Source organism: Tasmannia lanceolata, unplaced genomic scaffold (genome assembly GCF_043159265.1).
Source record: "Tasmannia lanceolata isolate RefF3 unplaced genomic scaffold, GAP_Taslan_0.1 ptg000002l, whole genome shotgun sequence".
Taxonomy (NCBI): domain Eukaryota; kingdom Viridiplantae; phylum Streptophyta; class Magnoliopsida; order Canellales; family Winteraceae; genus Tasmannia; species Tasmannia lanceolata.
In genome coordinates, this window is record NW_027518679.1 from 49,983,942 (window position 1) to 50,003,956 (window position 20,015).

The window sequence follows — 20,015 nt, forward strand, 5'->3', positions numbered from 1 at the left end:
AAAAAAAATGCTTTAGACTTTACACTTACTGCTTGAGGATAAATTCACCCTCCTTTAACGTTTTGCTTTGATCGTAAGTTATTAAAAACAAATAAAATGTCAATCGTTATGTGGAAAAAAAATTATAAAATAAAGGTCGGGTAAACCCAGAACCGAACCGATCAAGTTCGGTTCTGGTTCGGTTCGGTTCCAAAGATATATGGTTCGGTTCTGGTTCCAAATTCTAGGAACCGATTGCATATGGTTCGGTTTTGGGTATATCCCAGAACCGAATCGAACCATGTCCACCCCTAGATATAAGAATATAAGAGATTATCTTCTTAGAAAAAGTTGTTCAGAGTACATTCCCTACAATACTATATATATGTACAACACAGAGGAAGAGAGAGAGAGAGAAAAGAAAAAGAAAAGAAGCATCAAAATTCAAAGATCTCAAGCTCGCAATCGTATTTTATACCACTACGTTCTAGCAGCATTGGAGGGTGCATATATACAATACGATGTTTCTAACTCAAAAAGTTGTGGATGTCATTTGGATCAATTGTGCAGCTTTAAGCTCATGTAGGCACTCTCTAATGACAAATGGTCGAAGTCCCTTGTCCATCGCATCACTTGAAACCTCTCATCCAAGTCTTAGCATTGAATGCTACTACGATGAAGGAAAAGAAATGAAAATCAAAGAGGAGTATAAGATATATTTTCTAATAACTAATTTCTCCAATATTTTACACAAGCAACTAATGAGAATATAAAATATTAGAGCTCCACTGATACTTTTTTTTTTTTTTTTACTGGTAGGTCTACTAGACAACCACTTTTCACCCAATGTTTGATCACCCACAACGTTTTTTTATAAATCTTGCCCAAAAGATGTCTTAGACTTAGTATTTTTTGGCTTGATGCCTCTTAGTTGCCATACGTTTACAAATGTCCAACCTGCTTCTTTTGTTTTTCTTACCCAAACATGAATCCAAGCAGGCAACAACATCTATCATGATATCAGGGGTGAGATCATGCCATCACATGAATTAATGAAAATATTTGTCAGATCAATGAAAAGTTTCTTTAGCCCTAGTACAGATGGCACCCGTATGGTGATTTTGACCATTTATTCAGTGGGCCAAGATGTGGATGTAGTAGCCAAAAATGATAGTTGATGTCTATATTCATTTGCACAAAAACATGGAAGACTCCAAAATTGCCTGTTACCATTGATCGTAAAATTGACTTCTCATTGCCCTTTACCATTATTTGTAAAAGTGACATTTCTCTGCTCACATTCTCCATTTTTTGCATTTCAATACATCTCTTTATAACATACGCTAAAAAAAATGATGAGGATAATATTAATGGAAAATACAATGGCTGAAAGTCCATGAACTATGGCAGTCCCGCAGGTAGAGCTCTATCATAACCATTTCCATACTTTCAATTCGCCTGTTCCATCGCCGCTAAAGAATAGCCCGCCAGGGCCGATCTGGATCGCCCGTACCTCCTCTTTTGAGAATATCTTTCCTCTTTCAGTGAACCTAAGGAATGCAACAGAAGAAAACATCTTAACCCAGTGAAGAAAATAGAAAATAGAGAAATTCATTCCAATAGATGTCTAGTGAAACCATGGTTTTAAATTTTGCGATATTATATCAATAAATATCGGTATCTCTTGGAGGGAATCCAACATGCTGATATATTGGGAATATTCAGGTATATTTCACAATATTTTTTGTATATCGGTATCTAAGAGAGTCCGATATGGCTGGTATATCGGGATCTTCAAACTTTGAGTGAAAGATAACACTTACGATGGCAGGTCATAGAGGCGGACAGTGTTGTCGTTGCATGAGCATAACAGAACTGGTTTCGCTTGGGCATCATGCATGCCACAGAGAGCAAGTAGACCCTGTCATAAGAAAGCATACAAGCAATGATTTACTCTCCAAAACATATGAAGTGAGCAAGTAACCACAAAAACAAATAAGAAATTGTTCCCGCAAGTCATTTTCCTACCATAACAGAGTAAAACTTTTCGATCGAGAATAATAACCAGTATTATGGTGGCAACCAGAATTGGAAAAAAAAGGTAGCATGGCCATGCTTTCAACATTTGAATTCGTTCTTCAATTTAATTCCTTTCATAATTGCAAGTGAAGAATCTAAACCGAAGCAAAACCTTACAAATGTAGATATGCATTCCCACTTCCATCCCATGAATACTAAGATAATGCAAACCTAGGGTTCTGGATTAAAACGAGTGAACAATGCCTTTCCGATAAGTGGCTCCGGAGATTTGGAGAAGAGAACCGTCAACTGTGGGTCCGGGCCATCGAAAGAAAGTACAGCTCTCTTCATGGTCGTTGGGTATCTGATGATAAGTTAAGACATGGACGATTGAAGGTTTGAAAGGACATTCAGGCATTTGCAGAAATTCAATGAAGGGATCCGGTTCAGGATATATTCGGGAGATATAATCAAGTTTTGGTATGATATGTGGCGTGATAAGATACCGTTGAAGGATGTGTTTCCTGATTTGTTTGCAGTGGTTGTGAACAAAGAAATGTCTTAAAGAATGTTTTGAATGGATGGACGAGAGGATCTCCTGGAAGCTTAATTTTAGGCAAAACTTCTTTGACGGAGAGTTAGATCGGGTGGCCAGGCTTCTAGAAATATTGGAGGCTCATTATATTAAAAAGACTGCTGAAGATTAAAAGACTTGAATCTGTAGCTCTACCAGGGCATTCAACGTCAAATCATTTTACAATCATATTGTTCCTTGCCCTGTAATCCCATGCCTAGCCAAAGTATGGAGCATTCCAGCACCGCCCAATGTGTGTGCGTTCGGCTAAACCGCCTTTCTCGATAAGATATTGAGAGTGGATCACTTGCGTAGTCGCCAAGTTTTGATTATTGATCATTGCACCCTCCATTCAGTCTGGAGAGACGGAAGATCATATGTTCATTGTAGCTTGGCTAGGGAGTTTTTTTTGGAAACGGAAAATTTTGGCTACGCCCACCAAAGGCGTTGCATGTGCAACCCAGTGCACATAGGGCAGGGCCAACCGCATGTCTCCGAAGAGACAAGCTTGGCTAGGGAGATTTGGAGCAGAGTCTTGCAGATTCAGCATGTCGTGGGTTCTTCTTCCTAGGTTCATTGACCTTCTGGAATGCCACTTCTCTGTGCCATGGCAGAAGGAAAGATCCTATGGAATGTGACACTACTAGCCGAGATATGGGTCTTGTGCAAGGAAAGAAACGCCCGAGAATATTTAGAGGCATGGTTAAAAGCGAGTGTTGGTGGCTCCCAATTAATTTATTGGAAGGTAATAGCTCTAACCATTTCTTGGGTACGGATCTTGCCTAGTATCAGGTTTGTCTTAGCCCGTTATCTTTGGTAAGGTTGGAGGGAGATGTACAGTAGCTCGAAAGCATGAATCGATGCATCCTCAAGGGTGGGAACCGTCGGGCCCCGGTCACCTGAAGATTAATTTTGACGGTCTAGCATGGGGAATCCCAGGCCCGCAGGAGTAGGCGGAGTGCTTAAAGATGAAAGTGGGTCAATGACATGGGCCTTCTCGGGACCCATCGGGATCACGGATTCTAATGAGGTAGAGGTTAGAGCAGTAATATAGCAACTAGGGATTAAGGCTTCTAGAACACAAGAAATGATTTCTAATTCTGACTAATAGCAACTAACATTCCCAACACGAAAGAAGCAGCACATAATAATCAAAGAATTTTCATAAAGATCCGAGGCTTTTAAAATTAATTTATCAATAGAATTCGACTCAACAACATAAAAAGTTCCAACAATAGATTATAATCAAACGGAAATCAACTAAGAAAATCAGATCTCAATAATAATCTATCAATAAAATCAAATCTACTAATTAATTTCTAACCCAAAAAGTGTCTTAACAGGATACGTTGACTGGGAGGATTACCGCGTATTCTAAGCCTACAAAAGAAATACCAGAGGGGTTGCTTACCTACAATATCAAATGTCCAACCCAGCTACTCAGTGTGTTGTTGTCTCCTAAATGTGAGGCCCTCTCTTCCCAGGCACAATTAGCATTCAATGGAAACATGGCTTGTAATTAGTTCACCCTCTGTATAGCAGAATGGGAACAATGGTCATTGTGCCCGCATCTCCATCTCTCCTCTCTCCCACTACTGAAACTTGCTTCGGAACATTAGCTCTGTTTTCAAGAGATGAACCTTCATCTGATCGAGCATCCTTGTTCCTGAGGCTCAAAAGTTCATTGGAAACATCTCCCATGCAGTCCATGCCTCCTCCACCTTGAGAATCATCTCCCCCGTTTGAGATTTAATAAGTACTGAAAATGATGGTGATGAAATGCTTGGGCGTATCCATTTTTTTCCATCTTGATCTAAATCCCATCTTTGCACATAATCAACAAAAATCCCACTCCAAATGGTCATATGCCTTCTCCATTCCTACCCTTACAAAGGAATCCTCACTTGCCTTCTCAATTGGTAAAATATATACCTTTGTTTTTTTTTAAAAAAGGTTGCAATTTCATTAAGGAAAAGGGAAGACCGAGATGGTCAACCCAAGAGTACAAGAAGAAACAACAAGAGCTGCATAAAGAGAAACATAGAAAAGAAAAAACATGTCAGAGGGAGGAAATCAAATATCTCCAACCCCTGCTTCCCCACGTCCTCCCATGCCAGACTATCTACCACACTATTAGTGGACCTTCTGATGTGCTTAAATATAATGGATGACCCTTCTATCCGATCCTGAATCTCATCGTAGAACTGGTCGAATCTCCAAGGAGGGGCAACCGTCCCTCTAAGCCACCGAATGCCGTTCATAGAATCTCCTTCCACAATCGTCTTGTCCATGAGGTCTTTGTGCAAACACTTTAATCCCTGATGAGCGGCTCTCACCTCCACCTCACTAGCATATGCTCTCCCAATTGGTCCTGAAAATGCCCATATTACCTCACCATCTGAATCTCTTAAGATTCCCACAATGCCTGCAGGGCCGGCGTTGCCCATGCTAGACCCATCAAAGTTAAGCTTCAGAAGCCCACTTGCTGGAGCCTCCAAATCTTGGACAATTGATGGTCACCTTTCTTTGCTATAGCACACCTCCTTCCAACCCTCCCATAAATCAAAAGCCGATACAAACCGAAAAGATAGAAAGACTCTCACCCAAGAAATTACTCGTGCTAAAACTTTACTAAATAAGAAAGGATGAGACTTAGCAACACCATCAAAGATTCTCGCATTTCTTTCTTTCCATAGGATCCATATATACCTTTGTTGGCAATTAGAATTCCATTGAAAGCGGAGATAACCATCTCATGACTTCCTACAATCTTCTAGGTAGCATGTTGGCTACATATTGCACAAGTTGTCAACCTGGCTAATTAGTATAAAATTCTAAACTCTTTCACCTAAACCACTCAATCCTTTTTTTAAATATTACATATAAAACATTGAACACTTCCATCAATTCCTGCTTAAAAGTGTTGGTAGAAAACTATAAACCCATCCAGACCTGGAAAATCAACTCTCTCTCTCTCTCTCTCTCTCTCTCTCTCTCTCTCTCTAAACCTCATTTCAAGAATCTCGTTTTTTAACTCTCAATGACTTCGACATTTATACCATCAAGATTAGGTCTCCATTTCCCCTCCTCGAAACAATGGTTTTGAAAAAAATGTAGAATGACCTCCTTAATGTCATTTTTGTCCTCAACTAATCCATCATGGTAGCAGTAGATTGAGTTCAACCTCTTTCTCAGTTCTCACAATAGTTACATGAAGTTATGTTTTTGTCTTCATCCTTGACATATCAGATAAATCGCTCTAGACCTTAGAAGCAGGAATCTTCCCTCATAGGTGCCGCTCCACCCCCAAACAATGATTCAACGCTCCTTAGGAAGGAGCTTCGAAGGAGCGCGACTCCTTGACGCTCACAACATATTGGTGATTCCATCAATGCTGGTATCTACGAAATTCGGTGCACCAAACTCCTCCAACTCTTCGAAGGAGCAGGCACAAAGACGTCTTGAGACAGCATGAGGAAAGAGGGCACAGATATAAAGATGGTTAGAAATTACTATTTTTTGATGTACTTAAATTTTGAAAGACATACAAAGAAAATATTACATAAGCGCTCCCAAGCTAAGACTCTTCTACAACCATGCTTCCTGGGGCCCGCTCCCGCTCCTGCACCCCCACCTCTTCGTGCTTCTAAGCTCTAGACATTTGCCCCCAACCAACTTCCACCCATTTAAGTATGTTTTCTTATTTATTATTTAGAATACCTCTCCGATTTCTCCTCCAATAAGATCATTGATTCTTTAAATTTATCAATAAAACCCTAACTGTGAAAGCACGTTTTAATCTTATGCTTCATCAATTTCTCGAAAACCATCCACCAATCCACATATGACTCTTTCCACCACTTCCACGAAACATAAGCGACCCCCCCCCCCCCCCCACGCCGCCCGCGCGCCCACCCACACACACACAAAAATGGAAAAAAAAACCAACTCTTTGATCAAGTAATAGCGAGATGTGGTCTGAATTCATCTTTGGCAGTGCCTTCTGAAAAGCCTTTGAACAGTGCATCCTCAATTCCATATAATAAGTCGATTAAATCAGCATAGCATGCGCGCCATGTGCTCTGCTTTATTATTAGACCATGTTAAGTGCGCTCATCCAATTAGCAAGTATGAGTTAATTGCTTTAAATAAACTTTGAAAACCATCTCATACTTACAGATACTCCCGTTTCTGCTTTTCCATATGTAAAATGAATAGTGTTCAAATCACCCCGAATACACCATGATTCAAACCATTGGGTTCTAATCCCATTCAAGTATGACAAGACCTCCCCGTGGTTCTTGGATTAGATGGATCATGAACTCCTCTCAAAACCCGCACAAAACTATTTAACAAGTAAATTTTAAAGTCACACACACAAAATAGTACCGCTGACTGTTAATGAGGTCAATTCCACACCCACCCACACAATAGAACAGCTGCTAACTGCTAATGAATCCCCCCCCCCCCCCCACACACACGCACACACAAAAAAAAAGAAAAAGAAGGGACCCCCATCCACACATCCAGAGCTACAGAGACAGACACACAGACACACACAGACACACCCACTCACACACAGAGACAGAGACAGACACACAAAAATACTATCTGATTAACCACTATGTCGTCTACTTGTTGCGCTCTTATTCTATAATAAGCATCACATTGACCATCCTTCGGTCAACTAACTCCTCACTACGCTTTTCTTCTCCCATCCGCAGACCCGTAATGTTCCATGTTGCAATCTTCACTAGACACTGGTTGAGTCGTTTCCCTCCACCCAGCTTCCTCCCTGTCATTTTTCAGGCATTTCGTCCATCACAGTTGATGTGTCACAGCAAATTTTTATGTTCTATACTATTCATACCTCTTGCCAAGTGTTTTTTTCTTTCACAGTAGTTCTTCCATCATTTTATCTATCATGCTAAATCACCATTCAAAGAAATCATGCTAAATAGTTTCAATATCTATGTTCCTTGACTTTGAAGTTTATTCTCGGAGGGAAACCCACCTACTCTAGTTCCCTGGTTGTTTCCTCCATTCTCATATGCACCCCTTAATGGGGTAAGGCCACCTGGCAAACGGGGGAGAGAGAAATTTGACTAAAAAATTGAAATAAAATTATCCCACGAAGAATAAAAGAATAAAATAGGGACCTATCATTTGGTTTTTACCAGCCTAGACGTATGCTCCTGGCCACCTTTAATTGATTCTAGGTAATGCAAGTAGGGACCCCTGGTCCCCAATGTAATCTTCATAGTATCAATGAAATTGTCAATTTTCAAAAAAACTAAAATAGGGACCTAATTTCATACAAATAAATTAATGAAATAAGATACCAAAAATGAGTAATATGGAACTAATTGCGTAAAAATGAGAAAGGGAATCTAATTTCAAACAATCAAGAATCATCATCATAAGTTTTAAATTAACCATCATCATAAGTCTTGAATCAATCATCAGATATCACAAGCCTTACATTAATCATAGGGTAAAAGCGAGTGTAATAAGCCTGTGTGAGAAGCATGAGCGAGAAGCGATAAGGGGGATTTCGAAAGAGAAAATGCGGGAAGTGAAAAGATTTCAAAAAAAGCATGGAAGAAATATATGGGAACGTCATTGAAATCAACATGAAGCATGTAATAAGCCTAATTGGAAGCGAACGAGAAGCAAACAAAAAGCAGTTATAGTAGGTTTGGGTTAATGTGGGTAAGGATTGCAAGTAGTAAAGAAGACTTCGTGACTAATTAGAATTACAAGTTTTAGGGATTTATAATTTGATAATTTCACATGTTTTATTCAGGTAGATGTAGTGCTGAGTTTTTTTTTTTTTTAAAAGATCCATACAAGTTCCATTTGAAACTTAAGATAAGTCTTTAACTTTTAAATACACTCTTTTTTCAATACGCTCCCTCAAAAAAGAAATACTAAGCGTACTCTTGATTAAAAGGAAACACGTAGGAATCATGCTTCCCCTAAATTTGCCCCCCCCCCCCTCCCTCAAAAGGTGAAGGAGATGGTCAGTACAAAATACATCTGCATCGTCATCACAGCTACTGCGTACACAATCCTAAAAAGAATTATCATTACAGGGGTACCTTTGGTTCTTAACTTACTATGCAGTAAAGAGATGTAAATTTTCTGGTTAGTTCTGATGTAACACTGATATGAGACAGAAATGCAACCCTTGGTTCTTTAATTCCAAATTGTTTGAACTTATATAGCTAGGGGAATGATGGCTCCAAAAGCGTGAAGGCTCTGGATATCTCTAGCAAAAGCCTAAAAGAGGAAATAGGGGGGGATTGGATATACACTGATAGCAGTCATCATCATGATAAATAGTCTTGAGAAACAATATCTTGATGACTGAAAGCTTATCCAATGACCATCACTTTTACTTCTGTAAAGTTCATTTATTTTGAGATGGGATTCAAGTTAAAATCTTAATCTTGTGTCATCATAGAATCACCATTTTTCTATGTTTAAAACTAACATAAAAAGTTTTGTGGTGCACTCAGGAAGGTTGAATCTTTGAAACTAATTTTCAAACAAATACATAAGCAATAGAGGGTAGAAGAATATGTCAAATCTTAATTCAGTCCAGAGAAGTTCAGCCTTCACAGTTTCAATTAATTTCAGTGTATTCATATGTGATAAACGTCTAAGGCATTAAAAAAGAAACGGCAAAAGGATTTGTTATGTTCCCTATTCATCAAAGTTCAACAATTTGCCTTCAAGTCGGTAACCATATATTAAGCAGTTTCATTCTTGATAATTTAAAAGCAAAATGAAAAGCAATAAGAACAGATTATGGTAGACAACAATATAAGCAACGTACGTGTTCTTCGGTGTGCGTATAAGTCACCTCCAAGTTCCCACTTTCTGTAGCAACCCATACCTGCATGAATAAAAGAATTACAGTGGAAAACTAAATCTACAGCTGTGGTACATGTGCCACATCGGAAGTCACCAAAAGAAAGGTACCTTAATTGTGTTATCCAAAGAACATGATAACAAAAATTGGTCCCAACAAAGAACCGACATTACAACTGAAGTGTGGTCTGTCAGACTTTGAATGCACTGTAAAGTTCCAAGGTCCCACACCTGAAAGAAATTTCTATAGGTTATAATAGTGTGAAACAAAGAAAATGCATATCCAGAACAAGGAACAAGGATCTAAATACAAGGAAAAATAAAATTATAAGTGTTTGTTATGGAAGAGCAATTCTAAGAACAATATCTGGAGCTTTCAACATGAGTTACAAAGTGTACACCATCCTACGCATGCGAAGTAGTCTGCTAAAAAATGTACCAATCTTTAAAGGTCTCAAATCTAGCAAATGAATAATAAAGTATATATACTATGCAAAGAAAACAACAAATAGACGATGATGCTTTTTTTTTTTTAAACACTTACGGATCTTCGCCATGGACACCAATGCACACACTGTACAAAATCTGAATTGTGGGCCACCTCACTCATTGGCAGCGAATTATCATCAAACACTGCCCAATGCATGTTGAATGCGGGGTCGATGGATCATCTCTTGATCCATTGTTTGGTCGCCTTACAGGTTTGGTGATTCCTCATGAGCCTCTTTGTTGTTCAGTGGCTTTACCCTAGCTCAATTGCTAGGGTAATTGAGTCTTAGACTTTCTTCCTTGGTTTCGCGAGAGCGAGGTTTGTGTGAAACCAATGTAGGACGACGATCTAGGAAAGGTAACTTATGTCTGCTGATTTTAATCAGGGATGGAGTTAAGAGATAATATGTTAGGTTTTGGTCTAATGCTTGGGGGTTTGTGCCAGGCGCAGCCGAATGATCTGGGCTGGGCTTGAGGTTTTGGCATGGCAGGCTGTGCCGTGCCGGCCCACAGCCCAAAATGGACTGGCACAGCACGACCCACAATTTTTTATGTTTATATTTTTTTACGAAAAACACAGCCCTCAACAACTAGAAAACGACTAGTTTTAGGGTTATTTTCATAAGATGAAAACTGTTTACCCAAATACGGTTAAACATCTAGAAAACGGCTAATTTGGGGGTATTTTTGTAAATTGAATAATTTTTACCGAATTAAAGAAGCAAATAAAAGAAGAATCTTGTAAAATAATTGCAAATTTTCAGCTAGTTTCATTTCTGTGGGCCGTGGCGTGCCTACATCCCAGAATTCATCGGCCGTGCCGTGCCAGCCCGGCCCGTAAAAGAACTGTGCCGTCCGTGTCTGGCCCACGAGTACCGGCCCGGCCCGTGAAAGAATTGTGCCGTGCATGTCTGGCCCACGAGCCATGCAGGCCACTGTTTTGTGGACTGTGCCGGGCGGGCCTGTTTGACACCTTGATAAATAAGTCGAAGTAAACAAAATATTCAACTCATTCCTCTAAAAGGGAGGGTCAAGTCTCAAGCTAATTTCTAGACGAAAAATATCCTAAATAATGTGGAACTCATGAAGGGTCTAGATTTTTTTTTTATGAATGGTGTGAAACAACCAATTACTCCCAAAAGCTTAAACTGTTGTAGTTGGTGTTATTTTATCATTTATACTTCAACAAATGGCATCAGGGGTCAAGAATTCCACGCTCAGAAGAAAAGTCTTCCTACAATACTCCATAATCACACCTTCCATCTCCTTTCCAAGCTCAATTTTATTCTACTCCTAACCCGTCATAAGTAATATGGTTTTTCTTTCCTCTAGTGATGATAATATCATGAAGAAAATCCATACTAGTGTCTACCTCTACCAGCACTTATGATTTTTGCCTCCGAAAAATGATGTGGACAACCAAACTATCTTCCATAAAGTAAAACACACCAATAGTGCACTCTTACCTTGGTTCCCTCCAAGAAAAGACAATGCAATTCTTCAGAACTGATGCAAATCCAAAGCTATCTGAATACGAATAACTAAACTATGGTAAAAAAATACCAAAGGAGGAGGAGGTGAAGGGGGCAAAGAGAATCACAATGTTAAAGATGATACAACTTTTAAAATTACCCAAAACTTGAATGGAAGATAGGTTGATTGTCCCTTTTGTATTCCTTCAATGCACAAGCTTCGAAGCTTACAAGTGTAAAATGTCATCAAAATAAAAGGTGCCTTACATGAACCAATCTCCTTAGCTTATATAGGCAAGGATTAAAGACTTGGTACGACTTACCAAAAATGAGAAAAGATAAGAATTAAATGTATGCAACATAGGAACAGCCTACATTGCATGGACAATTAAAATATTGAATACATTCAACCTAGAAACACTACCATTTAAAAAATAAATAAAAAATAAAAAAACCTAGACACACTCTAAATGAAGAGAGAAAATTAACAAATGGTTTCAATGTGGTCAACCTTTGTAAAATGAATCTCATAAGTACTATCCACTGGGGCTCTCAACATGTGGTCAAAGTATATTGAGCATCATTCTTCCCTACTATCATTTTAATTTCCTTTCCTACTCTTTCTTTTGTCATCCCATTGTGTCCCTTTTTAGCATGGTTGATGACAAACATACTCCTCCCTGTTGGGATGTGCACCTTGATTAATTCTATATTTTGGACTAAAACAACAACCTACTCTAGAGATTGACCAACTTTATTCCATTTACACATCTAGATTAGATTGCATCAATCAAATAACGTATATCCGTAATTAATTTGGTCAACTAAGTTGGAAAAAAAAAAGATGACACTATCACCCTTACAAACTGGAAGTGGTGAATTTAATGTGACCAAATAGGGAATAGTCGAATAGACATGATTTCTTCTGGCAGCTATATGTCCCTAAAAAACAACTTCTAACCCTATAACTGTTTTTTTTTTTTTTTTTTAATGGTGTGACCCTATAACTATCTTGTAGCAAGTTTGATTTCAGCAATCGAAGCTTAATGACCTACACAAACCAAAGGAATCGGACATGCTACGTGTTCCATATCTTAACTGATTCAGTCAATAAGCGACTCAGTGTAATATAACACAGCCTTTAAAGTTTAAACGATCTTTTTCAAGAACAGACAACACCTTCACATACTCAATTCAACTAAGCCTTTGTCCCAAACTAGTTGGGGTCGGCTGTGTGCCACAACCCCTTCACATACTCAAATAAGCCTTTGTTCCAAATCAACACAACACCTTCACATACTACGAAAAGAAAATAGATAGAGAAGGGCAATGCCTTACATAATAGGATAAAATATTTGGCTTTTGCTAATTGGTTTACTTGCATTCAACTGGTCAACTTATTCAACAGTGGTCCTCTAAGATATAACTAAAGCTATAGTAATTGCAGTATGTGGTACACTGATATCGACTTGCACAAATGTTCAAACATCAAACTTCAAAAAGCACAAACAGAAATGGCACAAAATTTTGGGTAATGAATAATGTACACCAATCTGTAACCAGATCAGTCATTTAAAATAGGAAATACCAAACAAACTTACTTTTATTGTTTTATCCATGGAACCAGAGTAGAGCCTATTAGCTCCAACAACTAGTGTTAAGACTGCAAGGCCATGACCATTTAGAGAGGCAGCTGGTTCAAAGCAGTTCCCCACAGCATTGAACTTCCAAGCCAATATACTCCCATCCTGCAGAAACAAAATAATGAATGTGTTATGTGCCAACAGTATCAAACGATAACATACAACAGACGGATATGTAGGGAGGAAGCAAAACTAGAATTAATATGAGGACCAAAAAATATCTAAAACAATTTCTCCATTCAACACAAAAGCAGAAACTTTGTATGCATTATGCGGGAAAAATTAACAAAAAATTATGCAATCAAGAGAGTTACCTGTGTGCCAGCAAAAAGCATATCACTGCTAACAACTAGGGCATAGACTTGTCCAATGGGTCCACTAAGGCTTGACTCAGTGGAAGTTTGGGTGTTCCACACCTGCAAGTATCACATTGTCATGAACCAAACTAGCAAGATAAAAATCCCATTGTACCAAGATATGCTTACATGGCTAAGAAACAACAACAAAACTACTCCCATCCACAAAATATTTAAAATATTATATCAAATTGTCCTTCATTCTTAACTATTTGCCAAGAAGATCTGTTTTTACCTTGACAACATTAGGCATTCCGACAAACACCCATGGGCCTTCGCTGATCATGCATCCAATTTCAGAACCCAAATTAACAACCCCGGTGCACTATTAAAAAAAACAGACCACATGAATAAATTCACGTAAAATTCACATCAAACCATTAATGAATTCAAAGACATAAAATATAACAAAAAATGCATGGAAATCAACAGCATTTATACCTGCCCGGTCTGACAATCCCAAACACGAACAGATTCATCTTTGCTCGCCGAATACAGCTTATCAGACCCTGACGGAAGAGCAATCCCGCTAACAGCCTGCTACAACAGTTCTTTCAATGCTACAATCAAACCGATATCCAAGAAGAAAATGTCCCAAAAAACCGAGTAACAATCGAGACAACAACCTTTTGGTGCCCTTCGAGCAGTGTCAAGAAGGTAAAACTATCGCTCATGAACCACGAATGCAGAAACCTGCAACTGTCTCCATAAGTGCAATTCCCCGCCAGCCAGTAAGTGCAGACCTTCTCCGGAGTCTTTCGAGGAACTCGAACTCCACCACTTCCTCCTCCTCGACCCCGACCCCATTTATGGCTAGGGTTAGCGTCAGGGTCAGGGTTTCTCCGTGTAAAAGCAGAAGAAGTGGGACCTTGGAAGTTTCGTTCCTCTGAAAACTGGTGAGCCCGCTTTGGGGCATTGCCGTTGCTTCCGCCCTGCGGCAATTCGCTGTGTAAAAAGGGGCAGGGATACCTGTTGCATCTCCCTGCTTGCCAGTGAAAGCAAACTTTCTGTTGTCTATTTCCCACAGATGCAGGACCAAGCCGATTATACACCCTCTTATTCCCGTCTCTCGCCTCGAAATCCATAACTAGCAAAAATGAAAAGGAAAAGAAAATAATACTAAAATCCTAATTCAGGATCAAATTATATCAAAATTAGCACCAGAAACCCTAACTTCTCCCTGGACGATCTCTCTGCACGCTCAATCAAACTTAAAACCCTAATTCAGGATCAGATTATATCAAACAGCACCAAAAAACCTAACTTCCCCTTGAGCAATTCCTCTGCACCCTCCATCAAAATTAAAACCCTAATTCAGGATCAGAGTATATCAAACAGCACCAAAAACCCTAACTTCCCCTTAAGCAATTCCTCTGCACCCTCAATCAAAATTAAAACCCTAATTCAAGATCAGATTATATCAAACAGCATAAAAAACGGTAACTTCCCCTTGAGCAATTCCTCCGCACCCTCAATCAAACTTAAAACCCTAATTCAGGATCAAATTATATCAAACAGCATAGAAACCCTAACTTCCCTTGAGTGATTTCTCGAGAATCTCAATCAAAATTAAAACCCTAATTCAGGATCAAACTATATCAAACAGCACCAAAAACCCTAACTCCCCCGTGAGCAATTTCTTCGCACCCTCAATCAAACCGCCTTTCTTCCCAAAAACCCTAATCCGAAAGCAAACAAGGAATCACGTTCCCTGAATTTCAACACCGATCACGAGAAGAAAATACCCTATAAGACTCTGAATCAGTATGCAAAATCGAAAAAGGAGAAACGCCCTTTCGGAGCTCCAAAGCAGAGATCCATATCGACATTAAATTATCAACGATTGAGCTTTCATAAGATTTCTTTCTTAGATAGAGTATGGTGGAAGGTGATAAAAAGATGCCCTAGAAATCGAAAGTTTTTGAAACAGTGAGTAGTTGAAGTAGTAGTATAAGAACAGACCTTGATCAAAATCTGATTCTCCAGCGGCAACGAGAGTAGTTGAAAGGAAACAATCGATTCTCGTGTGAGTTTGATGGATCTCGTTGGCAATCGCGATCGATAGTTTTATAACAGATTATTGGGCTCTCCCGATCTCTCTCTCTCTCTCTCTCTCCCTTTCTCGCTCAGAGAAGAGAGCGACGTATAAGAAAATAATAAGGTTTACTGCTTCTTTCAGAGGTAAGGGGCTTTTTGGATGTGTGGAAAAAGATTTATTGATATTGGCACAACTATTTTGATAATTGCACTAACTCAACTTGTCTTTTCTTTCTTAAATTGGCTTCTGATGGCTTTTTAGGAATTATAGTAACTTTTATCTAGGGTTGCAACTCGGGTCGGGCGGGTCGGGTTTTGGAGAACCCAACCCTACCCGAGAAATATCTCGGGTCGGGTCGGGTCGGGTCGGGTTTTTTTTTCGGAAAATCCACGATTCCCAAACCCGGCCCTACGCATGATAAATCTCGGGTCGGGTCGGGTTTTTTCACGTTGACGCAATTTTTTAAGGAATTCTTGTTTGGCAAGGCAACTCAACTCATAGAAGTAGAAATTACACTCACATTACACTTGAATCAAACAATGATGTAATTACACTCACATTACACTTGAATCAAACAATGCTGTAATCAAATAATGTTGTAATTACAATCAAACAATGCTGAATCAAACGCTTGAATCAACTCAACTCATAGAAGCAGAAATTACACTCACATACAATAACAGTGGGTGCGTGAGTTTTCACTTGTAACTAACAATAGAAAAAAATGTACATACTATAACTTATGTAACTCGGGTCGGGCCCCTTCAAACCCGGCTCGACCCGAGATTCATGCGGACTTTTGAATGCTCAACCCGGCTCGACCCGAAACCCATGAAACCTGAACCTGACCCAGGTTATTTTCGGGTCGGGTCGATGCGGGTCGGGTAAAACCCAACTCGAGTTGCAGCCCTACTTTTATCCGGCAACCGGGGGTTAAATAGTAAAAGACAATGTGATTTTGTGCAATTATCAGACTTGGTAATGTGAATATTAGTACCCAAACTAAATGGTCGGCAATTTGGTAAACTTATTTTTCATGGAAATCTCTTTCCAAGAATTGAAAATTTTCCTTACTAAGGAGGGATTTGCTAGGGACCACAGCGGAAGGCATTTCGAGGACAGGCTGTTTCATGAAAGAGCAGCCACATAGGATGACTTTTTGTCTTATGGGGCTGCTCTTTCATGAAACAGCCAATCCGTGGAATGCCTTCTTTGCTAAGGTTCCTAACTCCCACATAAAAATAATCTCCACAATCTTTTCTCTAGATCCAAACACCCTTTTCCTTTTACTTTCATTAGTAAAGTCACTATTGAAAGCTAACTATCAATACCGAGTCCACATGGGATATGTTCTGAACCATTGATCTGCGCGACCAGGCGACCCACATGGTCCAGGCCCCATGCTAAATGAACATCCTATTGTAAGATTAAAATATACACTAATCAACATTTTTTTCTGCTCTTGGCTCTGTTCACTTGTTTTCCCAGGAAAGGAAAAGAGAATGTTTCCCGGTGACGTGGCATTAGGAAAAGAAATCCAGGGAATCTGTGCAGGAAAAGGTTTCCCTGGACTGTTTCTGGGTTGTTCACTTGCGCAGGAAAAGGTTTCCAGGGAAACTGCTTGCCCTTCTTTTTGCACTAGTTTTCCCGGAAAACGAAATCCTAGTGTTTTTGGTCGGAAATGAAATCCCTAAAGGAGGAAATGGGCTTTTCCATGCCATTTTTTGACTTATTGTAGAAATTCCACATGTGTAATTCTCTTTTCCCGAGAAAGCAAGTGAACACCAGAATTCTGTCTTGTCAAGGAAAAAAGAGGCTGTTTTCCAGGGATTTGCTTTCCCGAGAACGCAAGTGAACAGAGCCTAAGGATGGAGCCAGGAATTTACTTAGAGGAGGAGAAGGCAACCGATGGTTGTCATATAGTCATCGCGGACTCTCCAAGACGCTGGAGGGGACGGGCCGATGCGGGCCCACACTTGGTTGTTTCTAATTCGGATTTAATTTGGATCACCCACTAAAAATTGGTGTGCAGCAGCACCTTAAACCATATGGATAGAAAACTAAGTTGATTGGGTAGAATTCATCTTTTGAAATGACGAGGACCGTTGATCGGTTGGCCACCCATATATGAATTTATTGATCAAACTTCTAAGCCTAACATTGAATAGAGATATCACAAATCAGATTAAGGATTCCAAAAATATCATAAATTAGATAAAGGATTGCAAAAGAAACAGCTAAATTCTTGTTATAAAAACCCAAAAAAGACTCGTGTAGATAAAGGGTCTAAGATCATCCCATCATGATGATCCCCCAGATCAATGGACTTGATCTTGATTCGAATGGGAAAATGCCATTGAAAATACGGATAATTCTTTGCCCCACTTGATTTCAAAGGCATTTGAGCCATCCAAAGCAACTCCAGATATCTGAACGCATCAAAAATTAAGGCAGGAAGAGCACTTAAGCAGGCCACCTACATGTCATTCGTTCATGCTTCTTTAGTTACTTAGTACATGCGTTTAGAGTATTATTTTTTTAATCTTTTTAAGCTTTACTTGAGATGGCAAGCCTATAAAAGGGGGCTGCACCTCTCATTTGATTTAGCAGTTTTCACGAAGTAGTTGTTGACTTTTATTTTAAAAATGTTCTTTAAAATTCAAAATTTACAAGAGAGGATTCTATTTCTTCTTTTTATGGTTTGTCCTTCAGGACTTACTTTATGCTTTTGGAAAGTCTCTCCCAAAATTTGAACTTTCCTCCAAAAGAGCTATGGCCACCGACCTGAAGTTTCCACCATTAGAATTACTTTTAAACTGGTTGTCTATCCTTTATAAAGATAGTCTCCATCTTATAAATCAGATTATTGCAAATGTGCTCGGATCATTATCCGTCGCTTCATTAGCTAGCTCGTTACATCCTGCTTATCTCCATTGATGGTGCTTGTCTTGGCAACTTAAATTAAGCAGGTTTTGATGCCTCCACATGTCATACTATACATTTCTTCCGCACCCTGCACCACCATTTCTGTCTTCTCAATAGTTCTCATAGGTGATGAATCCCCCTTTACTTTTCGTGGCCACCCCCTTTACTGATTTCTGGCCTTATTCAAAAGAATCATTCCTTGAACCTTCATGTTCTCGTCCTACAATTTGAATCAAATTCTATCGAGTGTTTGCACAATTTGCATCTCCCTTAATGTACGAGCTGCGATTAAGGCTATAGATGTTACGATTTGGAAATTATCTTTATAAAATACCTAGGACATAATGGCACTGCCCCTCTTCACGGGGTAATGGAAAAGTTAAGGAGGTCAAAACTGGAATAATGGCATTGCCCCACTTCACATGATAAATCCCTCCCAACAAAAATTTGCTAGGGAGTGCCCTATGTCTCCATACCTAAATATATCGATTTTTAATTATAAAATTGTATTCGTCCTAAACAAAAACTAGAGACCGAAATATCTGTCATTATTGTTTTTATAGGGCAACGATAAATTAGCACCCCCTGTAGGATAATTCGCACCCCTTTAAAGCGAATTGAATTGACTAAAAACGTTAGAGTCTGCCACATGCCCTTCTTTAATGCTCTGTTTGGATGCTAGGTTTTTTTTGTTCCCAGGATTTATGTGGGTAAAGTTTTAGTGGTCACATCAGCTTTTTCTTGCTGACATCAGCAAAATCTTCTCTTGAAAATGGTGTTCTCTCTTTCTCTCTCTCCACTCATCATAATATCTTTCTCTAATTAATGTTTGTCCCCTCTTTTGTCTCCTACCTTTACCCACATAAATCCCAGGAAAAAAAAAAACCCGGCATCCAAACAGAGCATAAAGGGGCGCGGAATTTATCGCCGCCCTTTTTATATTTTGTTATCATTTACTTGAAGTGACTGACACATCTGTCGCTATATGTGTGTGTATATATGAATATGTTTGTCACTACTATTTTTTATTTTTTTTTAATTTTTCTCTATAGCTAGAGACTCATCACGATGACGAAAAAAACTTTTTAAATGTTTATTTTTCCCCTAATGATAAGGTGATTTTTCTTGTAGTGCAAATGTGTTCCATAATGTGTCTAATATTGGTGAACTAACATTTATGGCCCATGCTATGCATGTTTGTAAAATAATGGCTACACGCCATCAAAACATGTGGTGTAAACAGGGGCCCACCCTAATGCATGGGCTTGCGTGGAGATAGTGGGGACATCCCTTCAAAACATGAGGTAAAATGGTGGACCTCATCCGTTGGCCGTTGCATAGGTTTGAATGGAGTTGGTACAAAAAGTGAGCCGTGAAATGGCTTTCTATCCAACTGCCTGGGAAATCCCATGAAAAGATCAATAAAACAACCGGAAAGGACGTTACTAGTCTTTATCATTGAAGCTCGAAAACAACTAACTGTTCCTAGTATTGTGTCCTTCCAGTATGGCCATATCATCTATCCTGTCAGCATGGCCACATGGGCAAATGTACCTCAAATGGTCACGCCAATGAAAATTCAAAATTTATAGCTTTGTCTTAGAACCACGAAGGCGGAATTTGGAGCAGATTCTGGCGGTGTTA

At 39.2% G+C, this 20,015-nt stretch overlaps 1 protein-coding gene across 3 annotated transcripts; it reads right to left on the reverse strand.

Moving 5' to 3' along the window:
• Nucleotides 1-1,188: 1,188 nt before the first annotated feature.
• LOC143877083 (Transducin/WD40 repeat-like superfamily protein) lies at nucleotides 1,189-15,557 on the reverse strand. 3 transcript variants are annotated; one of them, XM_077378854.1, is made up of 10 exons: nucleotides 15,371-15,557; nucleotides 14,035-14,495; nucleotides 13,850-13,945; nucleotides 13,644-13,733; nucleotides 13,367-13,468; nucleotides 13,011-13,157; nucleotides 9,560-9,679; nucleotides 9,414-9,473; nucleotides 1,803-1,900; nucleotides 1,189-1,529 (listed from the first exon to the last, which is right to left on the reverse strand). In XM_077378854.1, exons 2-10 carry the CDS (start codon nucleotides 14,491-14,493, stop codon nucleotides 1,409-1,411), a joined length of 1,293 nt encoding a protein of 430 aa, XP_077234969.1. In that variant the 5' UTR covers nucleotides 14,494-14,495; nucleotides 15,371-15,557; the 3' UTR covers nucleotides 1,189-1,408. The 3 variants fall into 3 exon arrangements, with proteins under 3 accessions (XP_077234969.1, XP_077234961.1, XP_077234953.1); XM_077378846.1 differs by having other exon boundaries at nucleotides 14,035-15,119; XM_077378838.1 differs by having other exon boundaries at nucleotides 14,035-15,557.
• Nucleotides 15,558-20,015: the final 4,458 nt, after the last annotated feature.

Coding starts and splice junctions, on each gene's coding strand:
- LOC143877083 (XM_077378854.1), bottom strand. CDS start 14,493: ATGGATTTCGAGGCGAGAGACGGGAATAAGAGGGTGTATAATCGGCTT. Junction 9,474..9,559: donor CTTTGGATAACACAATTAAG/GTACCTTTCTTT, acceptor TTATTCATGCAG/GTATGGGTTGCTACAGAAAG. Junction 1,901..9,413: donor ATACGCACACCGAAGAACAC/GTACGTTGCTTA, acceptor TTCTTATGACAG/GGTCTACTTGCTCTCTGTGG.